Raw genomic sequence first — 23521 nt, forward strand, 5'->3', positions numbered from 1 at the left:
GCCTACCTTAGACCAGAATTTGTTGGGGTAAGGTCTATAACTCTGAATTTTAATAAGCTCCACAAGTGATTTGTTTAGGCATACTAAAGTTTGGGAACCACAGACCTAGAATATAACAATTATCCATCTCTAAATCCCTCAAATTCCACATATCATCTATCATTCCCCCATGCATGTAGTGCCTTAAACATGGAAGAAAGCAACATGAGAAAGTCCTAGGTCTGGACCCCCTTACCTCTCATAGCTCCCACCAGAGTGAGTGAGCTCAGATGCTTATGGAAGGCTTGCCCCAAGACTCGAAACTGCACTCCCTTCAACTGGACCTGGCTGGGCTCTTCTGGGAAGGACTGAATGATCACTCTGGCTCCCATATCCCTGGATCCCAGCATCTTCTCGCTCATGGAATACAAACAGTGCTGCAGATTACCTGAAACACAAAATAAAGTCCAGAGAACCTAATGCATGTAGAACATGCTTCTAGACAAATCTCCCAGTTTGAAAGGTACTGTCAGCACCAAGGAAAAAACCATTATTGTTTATTTCATTTAATAATCTTATTTCCCCTTTTCTTTGATTCTCCTCTGTAGGTTATTAATTAAAAGATCTGATAAACAGGACATGATGTTGCCTTCATTCTATTTTTCAAGAAACTCTCATATCAATCATCTTAATTACTGTCACAAAGAGTCAGACTATAACCCACAAACCCAACCTAAACAGATGCTTATTTCAATCCAAAAGATCCTCTGGAGGAAATATGCAATAAAATGACCTTCTTGTGGTTGATAATTGTAGGAAAGACATGCTAGCACTGAATATAATAACAGCACTTTTTAATCTTAAGCTGTCCAATGAGGTTTCCCCATTACTGTGCTGTTTTATGGTTTGGGGGCTTAGCAATAATGCTAACACAGAAATGTCAAAGGACTTCAGAGAAGCAACTGAGCAGCTCCTGCACCAACACCTACTTCCCCAGCTGTGCCACCAGTGAGGACGGCAGCAACCTTCACTTAATAAACACAACTACAAATGCTAGTGAGGACAGCAACCACCTGAACTAACACACACAGCTATGAATGCTAGGGAGGGCATCAAACCACCTGGACCGAACACACACAACTACTATTGCTACCAAAATGTTGTGACCTCGGGATCCAGGGCACCTTCTGCTGATACATGGCATTTGGTGGTACAAACTAATCTGGAGAATAAATCATCTCTCCAATTGAATAATAAAGATTTTTCATGTTAATGATCCAAAGAAGCACCAATAATATAAAACACTATATCATACCACAGTAAATTTCAGAATCCAGTCATTTGCTAACACCCAGAGAAGAGGTAAATGAAGCGATATTTATATTTGTATGCCTTATCACAATTTGATTATTTGTGCCAGTGATCCATAAGATTTTTCAAATGGACAGGCCTTGTGTTATTAAATTCAACTACCTTGTTCCACACTCCAGCCCCACACAGAAAAGGAATGGCTTATTTTGAGAATATTGTAGTTATATTTATGATTTGTGATGAAATCAAGGATGTTTTCCATTGGAGGCTAACAGATTTATAGTGGCTTAAACCTAGAAGCATGGTCTCACTGGCAGCATGATCAAATGCAAGATTTGGCAAAATATGATCTCACAACACCAAGGAAGTTTGAAAAGAATGTAGATCCCAATTCTGCAGAATAGATAAAGTTGGGCAGTTGATGGAAGTGAACCCACTGTTATCCAAACATTCTTTTTAGAATGACACATTTGTGAGTAGATGATTTGTAGGGAGGGAGGTGAGGTCAAACTCCCTCTCTACTTCTAACAACTCTCCACACCCAACCACATGACATTATACTCACATGCACCTATATTTAGACACAACTCAAATCTTTAACTCCAGCCTCCACCTTTCTTCCAGGCTCCACACATTACCAGACATCTCTACACAGTTGCTGGCCTGGCATCTCAGTTATGACATATACAAAATTAAACTCACAATTGCCACTCTCCCACCCCAAAACCTGCTCCCCTTCCCATCCCAGTAAATAGCCTCATCATCCATCCAGAGCTCATGCCTGGAAGTCATCCTTGACACCCACACCATCCTGGACCAAAGTTGACAAATGATGTCTTCACAACATGTGAAAGCCTCATAACCTACAGCCTGGGAAACCAAAACATAACCTACTAAACTAACCATCCCTGAAATAGATGCTTAATAGGCACATCAGTGTGATTCAGTGCCTGCTATTCTACTAGAAGATAAATTGACTTTTTCCACCACTTACCTAAAGTATGTGGTAGTTCACTCAGAAAACAAATCCCGAAAAGGGGATGGGGGAGCCCTACAAGTCTAATCAGTAAGAATGTGCTGCCTGAGTCCAGAACTCTGGCATATGACTTTCCTAAAAATATTAGAAGTGGCCTGGAATTTCAACATTGAACCCAGAAATGAAATGTAATTCAACTCTTCAGATTGAGTTCTTTAATAGAAATATTTTCCCCAAAGCAGTAATCTTTCATTTCTTTTGTCTTTTGTCTATCTTTTTCACAAGGGTGTTGGGCAGTGGGGCAGGGAGGAGGATGAACATTCTGAAAACTACAGAAAATTATTGGCATCCAAAGGTTAAGGGCCTATTCTATTTTGAAACAGGTCAACCATAGCAATGCCATCTATCATCAGACAGTAAGAATATTCTTTTTGCTCACTGGACTTTCCAACAAAATATTCTTCTACCTTCTGGAGCATTGGCCTCCTGGCATGAAAGAAGCAGCTTCTCCCTCTCATTAGTGAGATTTCCTTGTATGGTAATACTCCTGCTGAGCAGAGCCACAGTGGCCTTTAAAATATGGTGCTCTCCAGCCACCCAATTCTCTGTAAAGTTGTGAGAATATCTGGGGAAAAAAAGAGGATGATAGAACTGAGGACATCACTCCAAATCTTACTAGGAATAATAAGCCACTAGATTAACATAATTCTTCCTTTGGGGATCTATTCATGTTTCTTTAGAAACTCAAAACCAAATAGTGAACTATAGACACAAGTGCATGAAAATTAGAAACTATGCTGATCGTTGCCCTAATCATTTGTGTAAGACAGAAGTTCTAGAGACTCACAAGAAAAACTAACTTACAAAGTCTAAATCTTCAAAACATTTCATGCTTTTGAATTTTCTTGTCCAAATGTCTAGCATTATTTAATGCAGAAGAAATATATCATTGAAAGACCCCAATACAAATGTTCAGACTCCAACACAGTTAAAATCTCATCTTCATCCATGTCAACTTAGCCAAGCTGACACTCAGTACCTCAAAGGTGACTTAAGATAGACGTCTGTATCCTGCACAGTTTCCACAGTGACAATCTCTTCCATCGGTTTGGCACCTTCAACACCTGTTCCGCTGATTATGACAACTTCATCCCCAGGGTGCCAGTCCACAGCATCTTCTAAAGCCAACACTGTGTCTCGGGCATGGGCAGTTGCTCGAAGACGGGTGACAATAACTTCTGGTAGTGAACCTAAAGCAGCCCGAGGAAAAGTTGTCTAGATAATTTAATCATTAATCAAAACATTATTAATTTAATCATTAATTAATGTGATGTTATTTAGCCAAAGAATCCCATAAAATAAGATCTGGAAAAGCAAGCTTCAGGATAGATAAGCACCAATTTTTTTCTATATTAGTTTTGTTTTATTTTGTTTGACATTAGTTTTCTTTTTATCTATAAAAAGAAGTCAATAAAAGTAATCCAGAATAGAGAATAGCAATGTGTAAAAAGCACAAGAATTGTGGTCAAACTACACTTATATTTGAGTCATGGTCTTGTCATATTCTAACCCTATTCTTTCGGGTAATAAACTTGATGAGTGGGCTTAAGTTTCCTCAGTTAAAAACAGAAGTAGCAGGGTCTTCCATCATAGGGTTTCAGAAAGATTCAATGAAATAGTATCTAAGAAACATCTAGCTTGGATCTTACCACATAATAGACCCTAAGTGTATGTTAATCCTTTCTCTTCCTTTTCTGTGTCACACTGTGTTTGAGGATGAAATTTTACCACCTCTTTTTTATTCCAAGTAAAAATAAGTGGTTACTAGACTTTCTGACATAGACCTCCATAACTAATTTCCAAAATGAAGACTTCACAAATAACAAAAATAGAGTGGAAAACAAAAATTATCTCTTAAGAGTTGTCATAAGTCTTGGTGTATTAAATGATCCCTTCAAACTATAAAAACTAGACCTATCTAATATAAGACTGCTGAATGCAGTTGAAGAAGGGCAACTTGTGGTTCTAGATAACTTCGTTTGTATTGCACTCCAATTTACCCACCTGACCATCCCCATACCAGCACGCTAATCTCTAATTATCAAAAATTCAAGAAGATCATCTGTCTCACAGTTTATTCTGGTCTTTTCCAGCAAGGGTCAAGGCACAGATTTTTTTCAAGGCATTATCTGAATACTTCAGAAAACACATGGCTTACTCCCTACTCCTTCTTCTTTCTGTAGTACATTTCATTCCTCTTTTGCAATAGATGATAATTTACCTTTAGCCTGCAGCAAGTTACTGTCCTCCCTTGTTGTACTAAAGTAAAGTAATAATACTTGAATCTCTAACTATAGAGGTGACCGACAATAAATCATTTTCAAATTATTTTAAACTTTCCTCTTTATTTATTGGTCTCTCTGTGCATAAGCGCTTGTACCAATAATGTTGTTCTAGGCTTAGAAAGGTCTCTGGGTTAATGTTGTAATTTCTGAAGTTTACTTGGGCAATAATTTTGTCTTAAAAAATGTACAGAGTTCAAAATTTCTAATTATAGAGCAGGTGAAAATTAAGACATAAATCATCCCAAAAGAAAATAATTTTAATTTTATTTCTTGTTTGTATATCTTAACCTTTGGAAACAATAAAATGAAATAAGATGTATTTATATGTATATGCATATATATGTGAATTTTTCTAACCCGTTCTTGAATGTCTTCATAGAAAAATCTCTACCAAGCATAGAAAAACGTTTATCCAAGACAAAATGTTGTCAGACTCTGTGATCAATGTTCACAATTCTCAGTTAATATGCAACAAACACCTACTATGTGACTATCAACATGCAAGCTACACATGGCAGAACTGACAGTAGAGACCACAAAGGTCTATCTCAACTAATTACTCCTATAAATAATGGTCAACTCTGAATGGATGAAAAAAATTCACAGATAATTTTTGAAGTATATTTTTTAACTATTAACAAAAAGTTACATCTTTTTAAATATTGACAGAGCCTCTAGAAACCAGTGAAACTATCTTATAACTTATTCACTCTCATTGCAAAAATAACATCTCTATGTGTGTGGTTAAAACATCAAGCCTGGGTGTTTAATGAGTGTTGGGCTCATATTTCTAGCTACATAGTAGGTATTGACATTTAGATGAGTACTATCATCTTAAAACTATTGTAATAATTATCTGAGCTAGACCCTCTTACAAACAGCTTTTATTCCTTTAAGTATTCCTCCTTATGTCCTTTTTTTAAAACAAAAGAAATTGTGCTAAGTTATTTTAATTACATCCCTTCTTTATCCATTAATCTGCAGTATTTTCCTGCAATACTCAGTAACAAAGTCCCAAACTTCCTGCTCGACTTTAAAGACTCTCCATAATGTGACCCCACTTTATGGTCTCTGATTTCTTAATAAATTCTGTTCCAAGAAGCCCAATCTCTTTACCTATTCTCATTTAGCAGGATCATCCTGCCTCTAATCTTTTGTCAATTTTGTCCTTTCCACTCGTGTCCTTGCTTCTTTCTCTTCACCTATCCTTTTAAAGCACGACTCAAACCCGATCTTTTCAATGAATTTCAGAACACACTTCATCTTCACTTCCTCCTACAGACCTTGTAGTGATCCGTGAGATCATTCTTTCAGCAAAATCTGGATGTACCTCTGGGATTTAGGCATTCCCAAGCATGTCTGGGTAGCTTGTGAGCCATTTATTTGAGCTGCTTTGTGTGGGGGAGGAAGTTTGCACAAAGAAACAGATGGGAGAAAAGAAGATGACAGAGAAGATATGGCGTCAATCTCAGATACAGGCCCTCTCTCTTGACCACAAGGATCTATGACTGAACCTGAGGGAAGAATTTGGAGGAACTCTCCAGATGGCTTTGTCACCTGATGCTGCCCCGCCTAAGATTCTCTCACCAATTCACTCTGCTGCATTTCTTAGAGCGTAATCCTGAGAGAAGCCTCCAAGACTTGCTGAGAAGACAAACCCTGTATCATAATCTGTCATATCACCATGGCTGTCTCCTTTCTCACACCTAACACAACTGCGATTTGGCCTCTATTTGTATACTTAGAATTTGTCTCCCCCACTAAACACAACAGCAAAAACCATACCTATGTTTGTTCACCGTGACAACATCAATGCCTTTCACAGTGTCTAGCACATAATAAGTGTTCCATAAATACATCCTGAATGCATAAAATCACAAATGAGATGGAGAAACCAGCACCACAGAGTCTTGGTGTCCAGTTGATCAGGTGGGACTCTGAGCAGCATGCAGAGACAGTTGCCACATTTCATCATGGGGCACAGCACACTCCCACACCTAGAGGTTTTCAATGAAAGCCTGAACCTTCAAACCCATGTGTTCAGTACTCTCATGGCAGGTACCAGCAGTAGATGCAGGGATGAGGCAGCCCCTACTACCTTCCTGAATGGAGAACAATGACCAAGAAGCCAAAGTAGGAGGAAAAGAACATGAAAGATGTCTCATGGTGACTAAGGCAGACAGATGAACTCACAGAAAACACATTGTGAGAACACTTAGAAGCAAGCAGAAATGCTAAAAAGGGGAGAAGGTTTTGTGTGAGTCAGGCGCCACAGACAGTAAAATTTTTTATCACTATTGAAATATCCACAGGCTGAGCAGGCTCAGGGTAGCCTGGGGAGACTTCAGTTATATAACCAATAGTCAGTCCCACGTCTCTCAGCACTAAATCATCCTGAAATTACTACAGTGCATGTGTCTTCTCTCTCCAACTTACAGGTGGCACCATGACTGCTGTGCCCCTGCCTCATGTCTCCTTTATGTTTGGCACAATTCCTAACACAGCACTGGACACATAATTAACATTCAATTCATAGTGGTTCAAATGAGCTGTTTTAAGTATTGCCTTCCAGGCAATCACTCGTAAACTCCCATCAGACATATGCCCAAGTGAGTATATAATATTCAATATGTAAACAGCAGAAAAAATTACAAACGTTTATTGAAAACTTAGAATAACCCCAACCTATGCAAACTAGTTTCATTGTCAAGTAAGAAATCTTTGGTTTTTTATTTTTGTTATTTATTTTAACAGATTGTACAGATAGGAAACTATGATTCTTCAAGGACAAGATTATATGGTAATAGATATCAGCACAAAGTTCTGAAACTAGTTCTTCTGAATCTAAGACCAGAGAACTAGACAAGTAAATGGAATTTGTAGCCTCTGGAAATAGCTGTAAATTAACTGTACCCAATTAGCTTTGATGTTCAAAAAATTATTCTCATTACTTCATAAATGTTATTTAAATGTCATACAAGGTGGACCAACTGACTTCTCTGATGAAGAAAGCATTGCACACATTTTACATCTGAGTCATTTCTGTTCATAGAACTATTGAAACCCAGGTTGGGTAGCTCCCTTCCTTTCTGTACCACAAATCAAAAAACACATAAAACTACAGTATAAAAAGCTCAATAATTTATGAATATGCTTAAATGAAAAAGGACTATGCTTTTAACTTGTAATTTAATACTATGTTTAATTACTCTGGGCTTTCAATGTTGACCTGTTAACCAACAAACTACTCATTTACTCCCACTAATGACTTCTACTCATAATTGTATTTCCTACAAATTATTGTTCAAGCATTTCAATGTCATTCATCCATAATTACACAGTCTCAGAGAACCATTCTTACTAAATGGGCATGGAGAAAAAGAAAATAATCTTTGTGGGTTAACACACTTTAAAATCACTAATTGTCCTCTGTTTGTTTATTTTGTAGGACTTAAATCTTTATTCTAAGAATAACTGCCAAGGCCTTTCAAAACCATTTAGGGTGGGAGAGGGAGAGAGGGAGAGAGAGAGAAAGAAAGATAAAAGAAAGAGAGAGGAAGGAGAAAGAAAAGGATAATTTATTAAAATAATGTTTGCATCAGAATAGAAATAAAGGAACTCACAAAAAAACTAGAAATATTGTCCTCAAATATATACACATTATTTCCCCCAGATTTCTGGATGCAACATCACCATTATCCACAACAAAACATTGAATGCTGTATTGTGTGTGGATGAACATTTGTCAAGCACTAGGAAGACAAACACAAAGAACACAGTCCCTTTCCTCCAGGCCCCATGACCAGTATAAGAAATAGACAGACAAAAATCAGAAGTGCACTGTGCAAGGTGCAGAGTGACATTCAGTGATGTACAGACATGGAGCACTGCAGTCACACCAAGGGAGTGGACCTTTCCAGGAATGCTTCCCAGAAAAGGTGATAACTGAGCTGGGTCTTGAAGGACAAGCCAAAGTGGGCCTGATGACAAAATGGGAAGAGTACCCTAGGCAACGACAATGATGTGTACGATGGTGGGGGACATTCAAATAACCACTACATATGTGGCATGGCCAGAGTACAAGTGTACAGAAGGTATAGGCACCTAGTGACTGTCCCTTCACTCTGAAGAGGTGAGCAGGATTCACCCAAAAATGTCTCACAGGCCCTGCCATAGCACTTAGAGTTTATCCTAAAAATTATTTGGAAACCACCAAATGAATATTTGGGATGAAATCTAAGAAATCACATTATTGTGAAACAGTTTTAAGCCCATAGTACACATATCAAACTAAGAGAAGAAAATCCTTAGTAAGAAAATGGACTTACTGTACGTTGGGGAGAATGAGTCAAATCCTAAGACAAACAAGAGCCAGCCAGCAGGCAAACAGAGAGCCTGATGTGTTACTCTAGGAACTAAATAGATATCAGACCTCTGGAGCACACGAAGAGGACTGGGCAAAATAATGCAAGACTTTGTTGACCTGTTTTAAAGACCTCAAGTTGTATTTGAAATAGTTATATAAACAAATATATATATGTGTATATATATATGTGGGTGTATATATATATTTACTTTATATATATTTGTAAATATACTTTATATATATAAATATAAATATATACATTTACTTTATATATATTTGTAAAAATATATATATATCTCTCTCTCCTTATGGGTAAGATGTATGCTTACCCATAAAGAGACAAAATAATGCAGTAAAGAGAAAGTCTTATTCCTGGATGCAACTGGGGGCTCATTTCTCTCCATTCCCTGTCTCTTTTCTGCTATTGTTAAGGTCTGGATGCCCACTCAGTATCTATTGTGCCCAAACCATGTTTCCCACAGTTCATTTCATCCCTCTGCCAGTAGAAGGTAGGATGCATAGTAGCAGAATGTGAGCTTTGAAGGGAGAAAGATGGGAAAATCCTGCCTTTCCATTGTTCCTCATTTCTGCCTTCCTCCCATCAGCATCTGCCCTGGATTCTCCGGGGATGTTCTCTAACAACAGCAGGAGGTGAGAAGTAACCAAAGGAGTTAGAGAAAGTCCATCAGTTGCTGATTCCTTCACCTCGCATCTGTACTGGCTCCTCCTGTATATACTGTGGCAGACACCCACCTCTGGGCAACAGAAGCTACCCTTAGGGAAGAAGGGCTGAGAGTGCCCTATTACTAGTACTCAATTTAAAAAAAAGAATTGAGACAGTAAAGCCTAAATGGAGAAAGAAACCCCCTGGTATCCCAGGTTAGAAATAGACTGACTTTCTGACATGATTTATCTTAAACTCAGTGGCCAGACGCTGTATTCCCACTGGCATTAGACAGCAAGGAGATTTAGTGGAAATAGACTTTTGAGGACTTACCTGGATACGTAACCATGAGGTTTAAGAAAAATGTATTCCAAGTTCCAAACAACCAACTTACAAGGGTACTTTTTGAACCTAAACCATTTATGAATTGGGAGCAATCCAGTTCACTATACTTCAGAAAACAAGACTGTGACATTAGCATTAATATAAGGATATTTGGCAGTCCAAAGAGATGGAATGGGGCATTCCTCACAGACTACTTCCCTCTTTCCTTGAGAACCACATGCTGTGATCTCCCGGATGAAGGCAAAATCTAGTGGGGGAGCCTGTGTGAGCTCAGCTATGTACCTGCACTGTGAGCCTTCTGTATCATCACTGGTCCATCTACAGTGGTACTGACTAAGCAGGACACATGTGGCTAGAAAGGAGAAGGTGGGCCAGGATGATCCTCTGAATGTGCAGATCAACTAGCTGTATCCACAGCTGAGCAGCAAACATGCCTACACTGTGATGAAAAGGAGTCGGGCACAAAGTCTTTTCCCAGTGCTGAGCATGAGTCTCTTCCCATTCCTTTGGCACAAGGGTTTAGATCAAGGCTAACTAAGGACTGAGATTTGAAAGGTACAATGAGCCATACTTTGATTAATGGCCTTTTATATAGGTATTTAAAAAAAAAAAGCTAACTTTTGTTTCTACTCAATTGGAGTTTTACTGCTGCTACTTTGATTCAAAATAAGTGACTGAGAAGAATCAAAGGATAAAGCTTAAAATGCCCAGGAAACAGTACACTGTAATATAAGTGGAAACATCTGGGACCCTGTTTCTAGCTCCTGTAAGGATGTCAGGCCACTTCAACAAACATCCTCTTAGAGATGCAAAATTCACTTGGTCACAGCTAAAGGCTTCTACAAAATGTCTTTAATACCTCCTTCTGTTCATTGTCCCCCAGAGAGATACAAATCCAGATGGATTTTTGATCAGATAATCATTTTGATAATCATCACCATTATTTATGATTTGGAGTGGAGGTGACAGTGAGGAGAGAAAGGGCCAATTTTTAGTAATATAATTTCTTTTAAGAAAAGCAACAAAACTATAATGTTTAAAATAAAACCATAGAGAAGCAAAAAAAAAAAAAAAAAAAGACAAAACTACTCCGGATCTTAATACAACAGATTAATATGTATTTTTTCTATCATTACTTTTCTATGCTCATAGATTAACAAAATTTCATATTTAAGCAAAAAATACTATAATTAAGTACATACCATTTTTGTGAATTCTCTTTACTTAATAGAGTGGGAACGTCTTTCAGCTCTATTATGTATTATTTGTCACCATGATGGTATCACAGTATTTCATTTAAATATGTGTATTTTATTTTCTAATCCCTTATTTCTTCATATTTAATTTGTTCCAATATTTTGCTCCGATAGGCAATGTAAATGTCAGTATTCTTAAACATGAATTTTTTACTATTTTTAATTGACAAATAAAAATTATATATATTTATGGTATACAACATGATGTTGATATATATGTATACAACATGAAAAAATTAAGTCAAGCTAGTTAACATATCTGTGACTTCACATACTTATCAGTGTCTTGTGGTAAGAACATTTAAGATTACTCTCTTAGCAATTTTCAAGTATACAATATATTAATATTAACTATAATCACTATGCTGTACAATAGATCTTCAGAAGTTACCTAATCTTTGCTAACTAAAACTTTGTACCCATTCCCCAATCCCCTTCCTCGCAGCCACTGGCAACTACCATTCTTCCTCTACTTCTACGAGCTCAGCTTTGCAGACATGTGGACACGTAAGTGAGATCATACGGTATTTTTCTTTCCGTGCCTGAATTTTTTTCATTTTGCGTATGTCCTTCAGGTTCACCCATGTTGTCACAAATGACAGAATTTCCTTCTTTTTAAAGGCTCAATTGTATTCCATTGTATGCCATGTTTTCTTTAGTCATTCATCTATTGAAGGATACTTAGGTTAATTCCATGTCTTAGCTATTGTGAATAACGCTGCAATTAACATGAGGGTACAATGATCTCTTCAACATACTAATTTCCCTTCCTTCCCTACATATATTCAGAAATGGGATTGCTGAATCACATGGTAGTTCTACTTTTAATTTTTTGAGGACCTTCTATACTGCTTTCCATAATGGCTGTACTAATTTACATTCTCACCAACAGTGTACAAGGCCTTAATCCCTCTACTTCTTTTGTTTTGTTTTGTTTTTTATTTGTTTTTGTTTTTGAGATGGAGTCTCGCTCTGTCTCCCAGGCTGGAGTGCAGTGGCGCGATCTCGGCCCACTGCAAGCTCGGCCTCCCGGGTTCACGCCATTCTCCTTCCTCAACCTCTGGAGTAGCTGGGACTACAGGCACCCGACACCACACCCGGCTAATTTTTTTGGTATTTTTAGTACAGACGTGGTTTCACTGGGTTAGCCAGGATGGTCTCGATCTCCTGACCTCGTGATCTGCCCGCCTCTGCCTCCAAAGTGCTGGGATTACAGGCGTGAGCAGCCGGTCCCAGCCCTTATTCCCTTTTCTTCACATCCTCACCAACACTTATCTTTTATCTTTTCGGTAACAGTCATTTTAACTGGTGTAAGATGATAGCTCATTGTGGTTGTAACTTGCATTTCCCTGATGATTAGTGATGTTGGGCACTTTTCATATTCCCATTGGCCATTTGTATATTGTCTTGTAAGAAATGTCTACTTAGGTCCTCTGCTCATTTTTTAAATAAGGTTGTTTGTCTTCTTATTATTGAATTGTTTGAGTTCTTGGGCATAATTTTTGTGCATACTTATGGTCATCTCCTTAAGATAAAATCCTAAAAGTGGCATTGCTGTATCAAGAAACATACCGAGTTCTATTGCTCCCATAACTAATTACCACAAAATACAATCTTTTAAAACAATACAAATTTATTATCTTAACATTCCGAAGGGCAGAATTCTGAAATTAGTTTCACTGGGATAAAGTCAAGGTGTTGACATGGATGCTTGCTCCTAGAGGCTCTGAGAGGAAAAACTATTTCCTTGCCTTTTTCAGCATCTAATAGCTGCCTGTAGTCCTTGGTTTATGACTACTTCCTCCAACTTCAAAGCATATCACTTTTATCTCTGCTACCATCATCACATCACCTTCTTTTCTGACTGACTTCCCATATCTCTCTTATAAGGACCAATGTGATTATGTGGGGTCCACGTGGATGATCCACGATAAACTCTTCATTTTAAGATCTTTAATCACATCTGCAAAATCCCTTTGGCCAAATATTTTTTTATTATACTTTAAGTACTAGGGTACATGTGCACAACGTGCAGGTTTGTTACATATGTATACATGTGCCATGTTGGTGTGCTGCCCCCATTAACTCGTCATTTATGTTAGGTATTTCTCCTAATCCTATCCCTCCTCCCCTCCCCCAACCCCATGACAAGTCCAGGTGTGTGATGTTCCCCTTCCTGTGTCCAAGTGTTCTCATTGTTCAATTCCTACCTACAAGTGAGAACATGCGGTGTTTGGCTTTCTGTCCTTTCAATAGTTTGCTCAGAATTATGGTTTCCAGCTTCATCCATGTCCCTACAAAGGACATGAACTCATCCTTTATTATGACTGCATAGTATTCCATGGTGTATATGTGCCACATTTTCTTAATCCCATCTATCATTATGGACATTTGGGTTGGTTCCAAGTCTTTGCTATTGTGAATAGTGCCACAATAAACACACGTGTGCATGTGTCTTTATAGCAGCATGATTTAGAATCCTTTGGGTATATACCCAGTAATGGGATGGCTGGGTCAAATGGTATTTCTAGTTATAGATCCTTGAGGAACCGCCACACTGTCTTCCACAATGGTTGAACTAGTTTACAGTCCCACCAACAGTGTAAAAGTGTTCCTATTTCTCCATATCCTCTCCAGCACCTGTTGTTTCCTGACTTTTTAATGATTGTCATTCTAACTGGTGTGAGATGCTATCTCATTGTGGTTTTCATTTGCATTTCTCTGATGGCCAGTGATGATGAGCATTTTTTCCTCTGTCTGTTGGCTGCATAAATGTCTTCTTTTGAGACGTGTCTGTTCATATCCTTCACCCACTTTTTGATGGGGTTATTTGATTTTGTCTTGTAAATAGGTTTAAGTTCTTTGTAGATTCTGGATATTAGCCCTTTGTCAGAGGGGTAGATTGCAAAAATTTTCCCCCATTCTTTAGGTTGCCTGTTCACTCTGATGGTAGTTTCTTTTGCTGTGCAGAAACTCTTTAGTTTAATTAGATCCCATTTGTCAATTTTGGCTTTTGTTGCCATTGCTTTTGGTGTTTTAGTCATGAAGTCTTTGCCCATGTCTTTGTCCTGAATGGTATTGCCTAGGTTTTCTTCTAGGGTTTTTATGATTTTAGGTCTAATATTTAAGTCTTTAATCCATCTTGAATTAATTTTTGTATAAGGTGTAAGGAAGGGATCCAGTTTGGGCTTTCTACATACGGCTAGCCAGTTTTCCCAGCAACATGTATTAAATAGGGAATCTTTCCCCATTTCTCATTTTTGTCAGGTTTGTCAAAGATCAGATGGTTGTAGATATATGGTATAATTTCTGAGGGTTCTGTTCTGTTCCATTGGTCTATATCTCTGTTTTGGTACCAGTATCATACTGTTTTGGTTACTGTAGCCTTGTAGTATAGTTTGAAGTCAGGTAGCGTAATGCCTCCAGCTTTGTTCTTTTTGCTTAGGATTGTCTTGGCAATGTGGGCTCTTTTTTGGTTCCATATGAACTTTAAAGTAGTTTTTTTCCAATTCTGTGAAGAAAGTCATTGGTAGCTTAATGGGGATGGCATTGAATCTATAAATTACCTTGGGCACTATGGCCATTTTCATGATATTGATTCTTCATATTCATGAGAATGGAATGTTCTTCCATTTGTTTGTGTCCTCTTTTATTTCGTTGAGCAGTGGTTTGTAGTTCTCCTTGAAGAGGTCCTTCACATCCCTTATACGTTGAATAGGTATTTTATTCTCTTTGAAGCAATTGTGAATGGGAGTTCCCTCATGATTTGGCTCTCTGTTTGTCTGTTATTGTTGTATAGGAATGCTTGTGATTTTTGCACATTGATTTTGTATCCTGAGACTTAGCTGAAGTTGCTTATCAGCTTAAGGAGATTTTGGGCAGAGATAATGGGTTTTTCTAAATTTACAATCATGTCATCTGCAAACAGGGACAATTTGGCTTCCTCTTTTCCTAATTTAATATCCTTTATTTCTTTCTCCTGCCTGATTGCCCTGGCCAGAACTTCCAACACTATGTTGAATAGGAGTGGTGAGAGAGGGCATCCCTGTCTTGTGCCAGTTTTCAAAGGGAATGCTTCCAGTTTCTGCCCATTCAATATGATATTGGCTGTGGGTTTGTCATCAATAGCTCTTATTATTTTGAGATACATCCCATCGATACCTAGTTTATTGAGAGTTTTTAGCATGAAGCGCTGTTGAATTTTGTCAAAGGCCTTTTCTCCATCTATTGAGATAATCATGTGGTTTTTGTCTTTGGTTCTGTTTACATAATGGATTACATTTATTGATTTGTGTATGTTGATCCAGTCTTGCATCCCAGGGATGAAGCCAACTTGATCGTAGTGGATAAGCTTTATGATGTGCTGCGTGATTCGGTTTGCCTATTGGGGATTTTTGCATCTATGTTCATCAGGGATATAGGTCTAAAATTCTCTTTTTGTTGTGTCTTTGCCAGGCTTTGGTATCAGGATGATGCTGGCCTCATTAAATGAGTGAGGAGGACTCCCTCTTTTTCTATTGATTGGAATAGTTTCAGAAGGAATGGTACCAGCTCCTCTTTGTACCTCTGGTAGAATTCAGCTGTGAATCCATCTGGTCCTGGACTTTTTTGATTGCTAGGCTATAAATTATTGCCTCAATTTCAGAGCCTGTTATTGGTGTATTCAGGGATTGAATGTGATGGGTTCGAACATCCTCCTTTAGCTCAGAGGCGCTTCTTCCTGATTTAGTCTTGGGAGGGTGTATGTGTCTAGGAATTCATCCATTTCTTCTAGATTTTCTAGTTTACTTGCATAGAGGTGTTTATAGTATTCTCTGATGGTAGTTTCTATTTCTGTGGGATCGGTGGTGATATCCCCTTTATCATTTTTTATTGCATCTATTTGATTCTTCTCTCTTTTCTTCTTTATTAGTCATACTAGCAGTCTATCTTTTCAAAAAACCAGCTCCTGGATTCATTGATTTTTTGAAGGGTTTTTTTGTGTGTGTCTCTATCTCCTTCAGTTCTGCTCTGATCTTAGTTATTTCTTGCCTTCTGCTAGCTTTTGAACGTGTTTGCTCTTGCTTCTCTAGTTCTTTGAATTGTGACATTAGAGTGTCAATTTTAGATCTTTCCTGCTTTCTCTTGTGGGCATTTAGTGCTATAAATTATAATTTAGTGCTATAAAGATCCGCTGTTAGTCTGACGGGCTTCCCTTTATGAGTAACCGGACCTTTCTTTCTGGCTGCCCTTAACATTTTTTCCTTCATTTCACCCTTGGTGAATCTGACAATTATGTGTCTTGGGGTTGCTCTTCTCGAGGAGTATCTTTATGACATTCTCTGTATTTCCCGAATTTGAATGTTAGCCTGCCTTGATAAGTTGGGGAAGTTCTCCTGGATAATATCCTGAAGAGTGTTTTCCAGCTTGGTTGCATTCTCCCTGACACTTTGAGGTATACCAATCCGACGTAGATTTGGTCTTTTCACACAGTCCCATATTTCTTGGAGGCTTTGTTCGTTTCTTTTAACTCCTTTTTCTCTAAACTTCTCTTCTCACTTCATTTCATTAATTTGATCTTCAATCACTGATACCCTTTCTTCCACTTGATCAAATCGGCTACTAAAGTTTGTGCATGTGTCATGTAGTTCTCGTGCCATGGTTTTCAGCTTCATCAGATCATTTAAGGTCTTCTCTATGCTGTTTATTCTAGTTAGCCATTCGTCTAATCTTTTTTCAAGGTTTTTAGCTTCTTTGTGATGGGTTCGAACATCCTCCTTTAGCTTGGAGAGGTTTGTCATTACCGATCTTCTGAAGCCTACTTCTGTCAACTCATCAAAGTCATTCTCCGTCCAGCTTTGTTCCGTTGCTGGCGAGGAGCTACGATCCTTTGGAGAAGAGGCGCTCTGATTTTTAGAATTTTCAGCTTTTCTGGTCTGGTTTCTCCCCATCTTTGTGATTTAATCTACCGTTGGTCTTTGATGATGGTGACCTACAGATGGGGTTTTGGTGTAGATGTCGTTTTTGTTGATGTTGATGCTATTCCTTTCTGTTTGTTAGTTTTCCTTCTATCAGTCAGGACCCTCAGCTGCAGGTCTGTTGGAGTTTGCTGGAGGTCCACTCCAGACCCTGTTTGCCTGGGTATCATCAGCAGAGGCTGCAGAACAGCAAATATTGCAGAACAGAGAATGTTGCTGCCTGATCTTTCCTCTGGAAACTTCACCTCTGAGGAGCACCTGGCTGTATGAGGTGTCAGTCAACCCCTACTGGGAGGTAGCCCAGTTAGGCTACTCAGGGTCAGGAACCCACTAGAGGAGGCAGACTATCTGTTCTCAGATCTCAAACTCCATGCTAGAAGAACCACTACTCTCTTCATAGCTGTCAGACAGGGACGTTTAAGTCTGCAGAAGTTTCTGCTGCCTTTTGTTCTGCTATGCCCTGCCCCCAGAGGTAGAGTCTACAGAGGCAGGCAGGCTTAGTTGAGCTGCGGTGGGCTCTACCCAGTTCGAACTTCCCAGCCACTTTGTTTACCTACTCAAGCCTCAGCAATGGCGGATGCCCCTCCCCCAGCCTCACTGTCTCCTTGCAGTTCAATCTCAGACTGCTGTGCTAGCAGTGAGCAAGGCTTCATGGTGGTGGGACCCTCCGAGCCAGGCGCAGGATATAATCTCCTGGTGTGCTGTTTGCTAAGACCATTGGAAAAGCGCAGTATTAGGGTGGGAATGTCCCGATTTTCCAGGTACCATCTGTCACGGCTTCCCTTGGCTAGGAAAGGGAATTCCTCGACCCCTTGGCACTTCCTGGGTGAGGCAATGCCCTGCCCTGCTTCGGCTCACACTCTGTTGGCTGCACCCACTGTCCAACAAGTCCCAGTGAGATGAATCTGGTACCTCAGTTGGAAATGCAGAAATCACCCGTCTTCTGTGTTGCTCACGCTGGGAGCTGTAGACTGGTGCTCTTCCTATTTGGCCATCTTGGAGCCCAACCCCCTTTTGTGAAATTTTTTAAGGTAATGTTCCTGGGTTCCAAGGATTAAGACATGGACATACATGGGTGTCATTTTTTAGCCTATGGTTGAATAAACAGTGCTGTGAAAATTGGCTATTCATTTGAAAAAAAAAAAAAGATAACTAACATAAACTATATCAGAATAAATTCTAGATTGATTAAAATAAGGGTCTGATAACTTTTTTCTGTAAAAAATCAGGGAGATAGTAAAGAGTCTGGGGTTTGCAGACCATGTGGTCTCTGTCATAATGACTGAACTTTGCCATTACAGTGCAAAGCAGCCATAGATAACACCTAAACAAATGGGTGTGGCTGTGCCTCAATACAATTTTGTGTCTAAAAGCAAGGAATGGACCAGATTTGGTCCATGGCTCATAGTTTGCTGACCCTAGTTAAAGACAGACACAAATGTGAAAAAAAAAGAAAAGAAAAACAAAAAGTAATAAAAGAACCAAAAAACAAATAGGTAAATTTTTATATAGTCTTTGCACAGAAAAGAGTTGATAAACATAAAATCAAAGGCAGAAACCATAAGAGAAAATATTTGTAGATTTGCCATCACAAAGATTGGAAAACTTCATAGAAGTACTAAAAGGTAAATAAGGTGTAAAAGAAACCAGTTCTTTGTACCTCTATCAAGGATTTTACAAAGGGAGCTATAAGCCAGAAAGCCCCAAATGAGATCTCAAAATAAGCTGAAAAAGTTAAAACTAAGGAGACTGTTTCAGAAAGAGATATATTCTGCCTTTCTGCCACAAGTAAATACCAGCTATGTGTACACAAAATAGAAGCAAGCCCATGTGTGTCTTAAGTCCATGAAGAAAATGGAATGAGTTTTAGTTACATCCTCTTCCAGGCCCCAGTTTCATCATCTCCAAAGTGAAAGTAACAATCCCAGTCTTTCATGCTTCACAGGGTGATTGTGAGAGTTAAATGAGAGGAAAGAATGGGAAGCAGCTTTGAAAATTATAAAGTGCCAGGATCTAGGTAAAATCCAATTTTGACAAATGCTGAATATAACACACAATTCAATGATACTCTTTTTCCATGACCAGGCTGAAAGCAATACTATTAATACTATTGCTTTGATGATGCATATGGAAGAATTCTCTTTGAAGGAAAAATCACAAGCTTCTGCCTATGTAGCTTTCCATTTACTTAACAAAGTTGAGTTTCTTGTGGTTCTCAAAAATGTAAAAAATGAAGATCTAGACCACATTAACCATTTAGTAACCTAAAAGAAGGTTACTACTGAAGCATGAGGGTGGCCAAGGGGGACAGCTGAAAAATAGGACAGAAGGTTTAAGCAGGAACCTAAATCAAACAGTGCCTAATAGTCACGCTAGAAATTTCGGACTTTACCTTAGAACCAATAGAAAGCCACTGAAGAGTTTTGAGCAGCAGCACAATATAAACAGATAAGTGTTTTCAAAAGATCACCTTGGCTCCAGGGCAAAGAATGAATTGGAAAGAACAAAAGTGACAACTAGAAGATAAGTTTAAAAGCTTACACAATAATCTAGGCATAAGTTGAAGGTACCATAAACTAAGGTGACAGTAATGGAGGTAGAGAGAAGGATATGGGCTCACAAATTATCCAAGAATTAAAATCAACAAGACTTAGTGATGGACATGATAAGAAGAATGATAAAGGAGGTATCAAGAATGACAGCCAGGTTTCTAGCTGAGAGATTAATAGAAAACAGTAAACACCATCCCATCCTTAGACTAACAATGGGGCAACTTCACCAAATCGAAAGTGTAAACAAATAATAACAATGATAATAACTGACATTTATTGAGTACTTGCTCAACATCTGCCATTCTGATAAGTACATTACATGTTTTATTTCATTTAAACCACATAACAAATATCATGAGAAATATCTTAAAATAATGTCCTCTTTATAGATGGGAACTGAAACACTGAGATTTTTTTTTCAAGGTCCACTAGCTAGTTCATGGTAGAGATGGGATTTGGACCAAGCAGTCCACTTCAAGAGCCCAGGCTCCTCACACTTACCCAGAGGAAGATGAGTGAGTGAGGAATCTATGACAGAGCAAAGTCAAGCTCATCTAGAGAAGATGCAGAATGCAAGCAAAGATCCTCACATCCTAGCAGGAAAATGGAAACTATAGAAATTTTGAAAGAAAGAGATGAACCTTGGAGCTAGATACTTTCCCTTGAGAAGCTTTGTGTTAAGATGAGAGACTTGAAATCCTCGTTTGTCTAAACTATGATACAGAGTCAGTTATGAGGTTTGCTTTGGTGACTGTGATGGTTAATTTTGTGCATCAACTTGACTGTGTTATGGGGTACCCAGACCTTTGGCTAAATGTAAATTGTTCTGTGTGTGTGTGTGTGTGTGTGTGTGTGTATTTCTAGATGTGATTAACATTTGAATCAGTAGACTAAGTAAAGAAGATTGCCTTCCTTAATGTGGATGAGCTTTATCCAATCAGCTGAAGGCCTGAATAGAACAAAAAGGCTGAGTATGAAGTAACTCGAACTGAGACATTGGTCTTATCTGGTCTTCAAACTTAGACTGAAGCATAGGCTCTTCTTGGATCTCCAGCTTGCTGGTTTTCAGACTATAACTTACACCATTGGTCTTCCTGGTTCTTATGCCTTTGGACTTGGACTCTCTATCTACTTCTCTCTCTCTCTTTTTCTCTCTCTCCCTCTTTATCTCTCCCTTCCTCTCTCTGTCTCTCTCTCTCTCTCTCTCTCTCTCTCTCGAATGCCTTATGACTCAAATGGGGCAAAAAAAAAAAATCCTGAGGCTTTTGCTCAAGTTTTTCATTCACTTATTCAAGCAAAAAAGTATTTTTTAAAGCATATTATGAGTCCAGGCACTGTTCTAGGCAATGCAGATTTGAATTAAAAAAAAAGGAAAATCCTTGCCCTCACGATGTATATATTCTTCTGGAAGAGGCAATAAAATACATTCAAAAAAATGTGAAAAGTAAACCATACATAATACAATAAATAATGTTGAAAGCTAAGGAGGAAAAAACAAAAGGAGTGATGTGAAATGGTGATGGGGAAATGTTGAAATTTGCTCAGAGGTCAAACAGCCATTGGGAAAGAGGCATTCCCTTTCATCTGGAGCCACAAGACTGCCATTTCTGCCTCCATGTGGTTGGAGTTTGACTGAAAATGAAGCCAACTCAGGGGAAAGCAGAACCAAGAGTCGCAGAGAAACAAAATCTTAATGACTTCATTGGAGCACCTAGACTCAGCTGTGCCTCAAGTTTTTTCTTTTCAGTTATATGAGGCAATAAATGCTCTTATTTTTTGTTTGAATTGGGTTTTCTGTCACTTGAAACCAAAAAAAGACCTGACTAATGCCAACACGTTCAAGTACATATAGAAACTTGAAGTACCTTACAATGTGTTTCTAAGTGGGGTTCCTGCTGTACTTGGATTATTGAATAGCTAGAACTCATTTCTAATTAGCAGCATACATTTACATGCAAACACCTAAAATTAAAAGACCTTAAAAACAGCATGTTCACTTAAATGTGTTTAAACAAGTTCCCTAAAGTGTGGTTTATACTATTAATTTAAGGAATCCTTTCTTAAAGATTGTTCCAAGGTTACTCTTATCCAGATCGAATGAGATTTTAGCAGATACATTTCTGCCACTGTAAATAGAATGGTTATACAGTGTTATTTTAGACTTTTTTGAAGTATTATTAGACCGAACAGAAAAAATACCTTATTTTTTGTTGGTGGTATTGGTTATATTTTAAAGGACACAGAGCCAGGGGTCAATCTTCATCTGCTCAAAAGGGAGGACCACTCATCAGCAACTGGCTGTCCTACCATGCTAGGGTTCCAAGTACACTAGGACCATGCTCACTGGTGTTAACTCAACTATGTCATTATGATCTGCCACAACACACCAGCTGACCAGAACCCCAACACTGTATTAAAGCTCATTTAAATTTAAGATTAGTAAAAGCAATAAATACATTTTTAATTTTCCTCATCCTCCTTTCTCCATTCCTCCCCTCTATTTAATCTTCCTTCCTTCCCAGTCCTAAATAAAAACCAACAAAACAAAGCCAAATAACAACCACAAAATGACAGTGGCTCTCCCCTTCAACCCCACATCCCTCTAGGGCACCCTTTTTACATATATAGCAGATTGTTGGGTGGGACTTCTGCTCCTCTAGAACCTACCAGGAGGACACATGCATGGAACCAGGAGATGATAAGCACCCCACATTATAGGGAAGCCACAGAGAGGGAGAAAACATCTCCTTGGGGATTATTAAAAGAAAGCTAATCTAACTCTGCCACTTTTGCCATTCCTGGAGCAGAGTCTACTCCATCGTTTATAAATGACCAAAAACAAGGAGATTCAAAGGAATCCTGAGATATGGGGATGAGCCATCAGCCTGGGTGAGCTAACCTTGGCCTTTCCTCCCTATAGAGCCGTTCCTTCCTCTAAAGCAAGGTGTGAAACTACTTCTCTCTTATTAAGCAAAGAAAGAGGGCTGCATAAGTATCAATCACAGAGTGACCTGTAAGAAGGGGAGACTGGCTTCTTTTCCCAGGTTGAATGTCTGCATATGCAGCCTATTTGCTCAGCTGCTCATGCCTATCTAAGCAGGGGAAACAATTAGAGAGAGAAAGAGCAGAGCAGAGAAAGGGGTAATAAGTGGAACATCTTTCATGTGGATTTGTAAGTTTCCTCTGGATAGTTGAATTGTAGGGAAGATAGCTTGGCTTGAACCAACTTTCTAGTACTCCACCAAGACCAACCCCCAAGGTGGACGCTAAGGCGACTGCAAACCCAAGTGGGGCTTCCACACTGGGAAACTGTGCAGTGGAAAGGCCTCCTACAAGACTCCAGTGATTTCATGCAGGCATCTTAGGAGGGAGACTCAACAGTCAGCAATTACTATTCAGAGAGGGAGCAACACCCAACAGAGGATATAGGTGCACAGTTAAGTACTAAGCTTGTTAAACTTCTTACCTTACCTCTTCCACCTGCCCCAATCCTGAGAATATGAAATAAGAAGGATTAGAGGAAGAGTGAGGGAGCAGACCCTACCATTCCAAGGGCCTCAAGTTGAAGCTTTGGGGGTGAGGAAGGGAACATTAAATAAACAGCAGACTTAACTTTTAAACTAGATTAATCAGGATTGGCATTTTCAATATCTGAAATCAACTGGAAAGCTATTGGTACCCAAGAAGTTGTTAAAGGACAAGAAAAAGGATCCCGATCAGAATACAGACAAAGACAGTGACTAAAGAAAAATAAAATCTATTCTGAGTCA

General features: G+C 38.7%; 1 protein-coding gene across 1 annotated transcript in view; it reads right to left on the minus strand.

Moving 5' to 3' along the window:
- Positions 1-23521, minus strand: part of PKHD1 (PKHD1, fibrocystin/polyductin) — a 469778-nt gene that overhangs the window by 279029 nt on the left and 167228 nt on the right. Inside the window, 3 exon segments of the mRNA XM_025382975.1 lie at positions 236-427; positions 2734-2891; positions 3306-3516. Of these exon segments, the coding sequence (XP_025238760.1) occupies positions 236-427; positions 2734-2891; positions 3306-3516 (561 nt within the window).

Source organism: Theropithecus gelada, chromosome 4, assembly GCF_003255815.1.
Source record: "Theropithecus gelada isolate Dixy chromosome 4, Tgel_1.0, whole genome shotgun sequence".
In the NCBI taxonomy this organism is placed as follows: domain Eukaryota; kingdom Metazoa; phylum Chordata; class Mammalia; order Primates; family Cercopithecidae; genus Theropithecus; species Theropithecus gelada.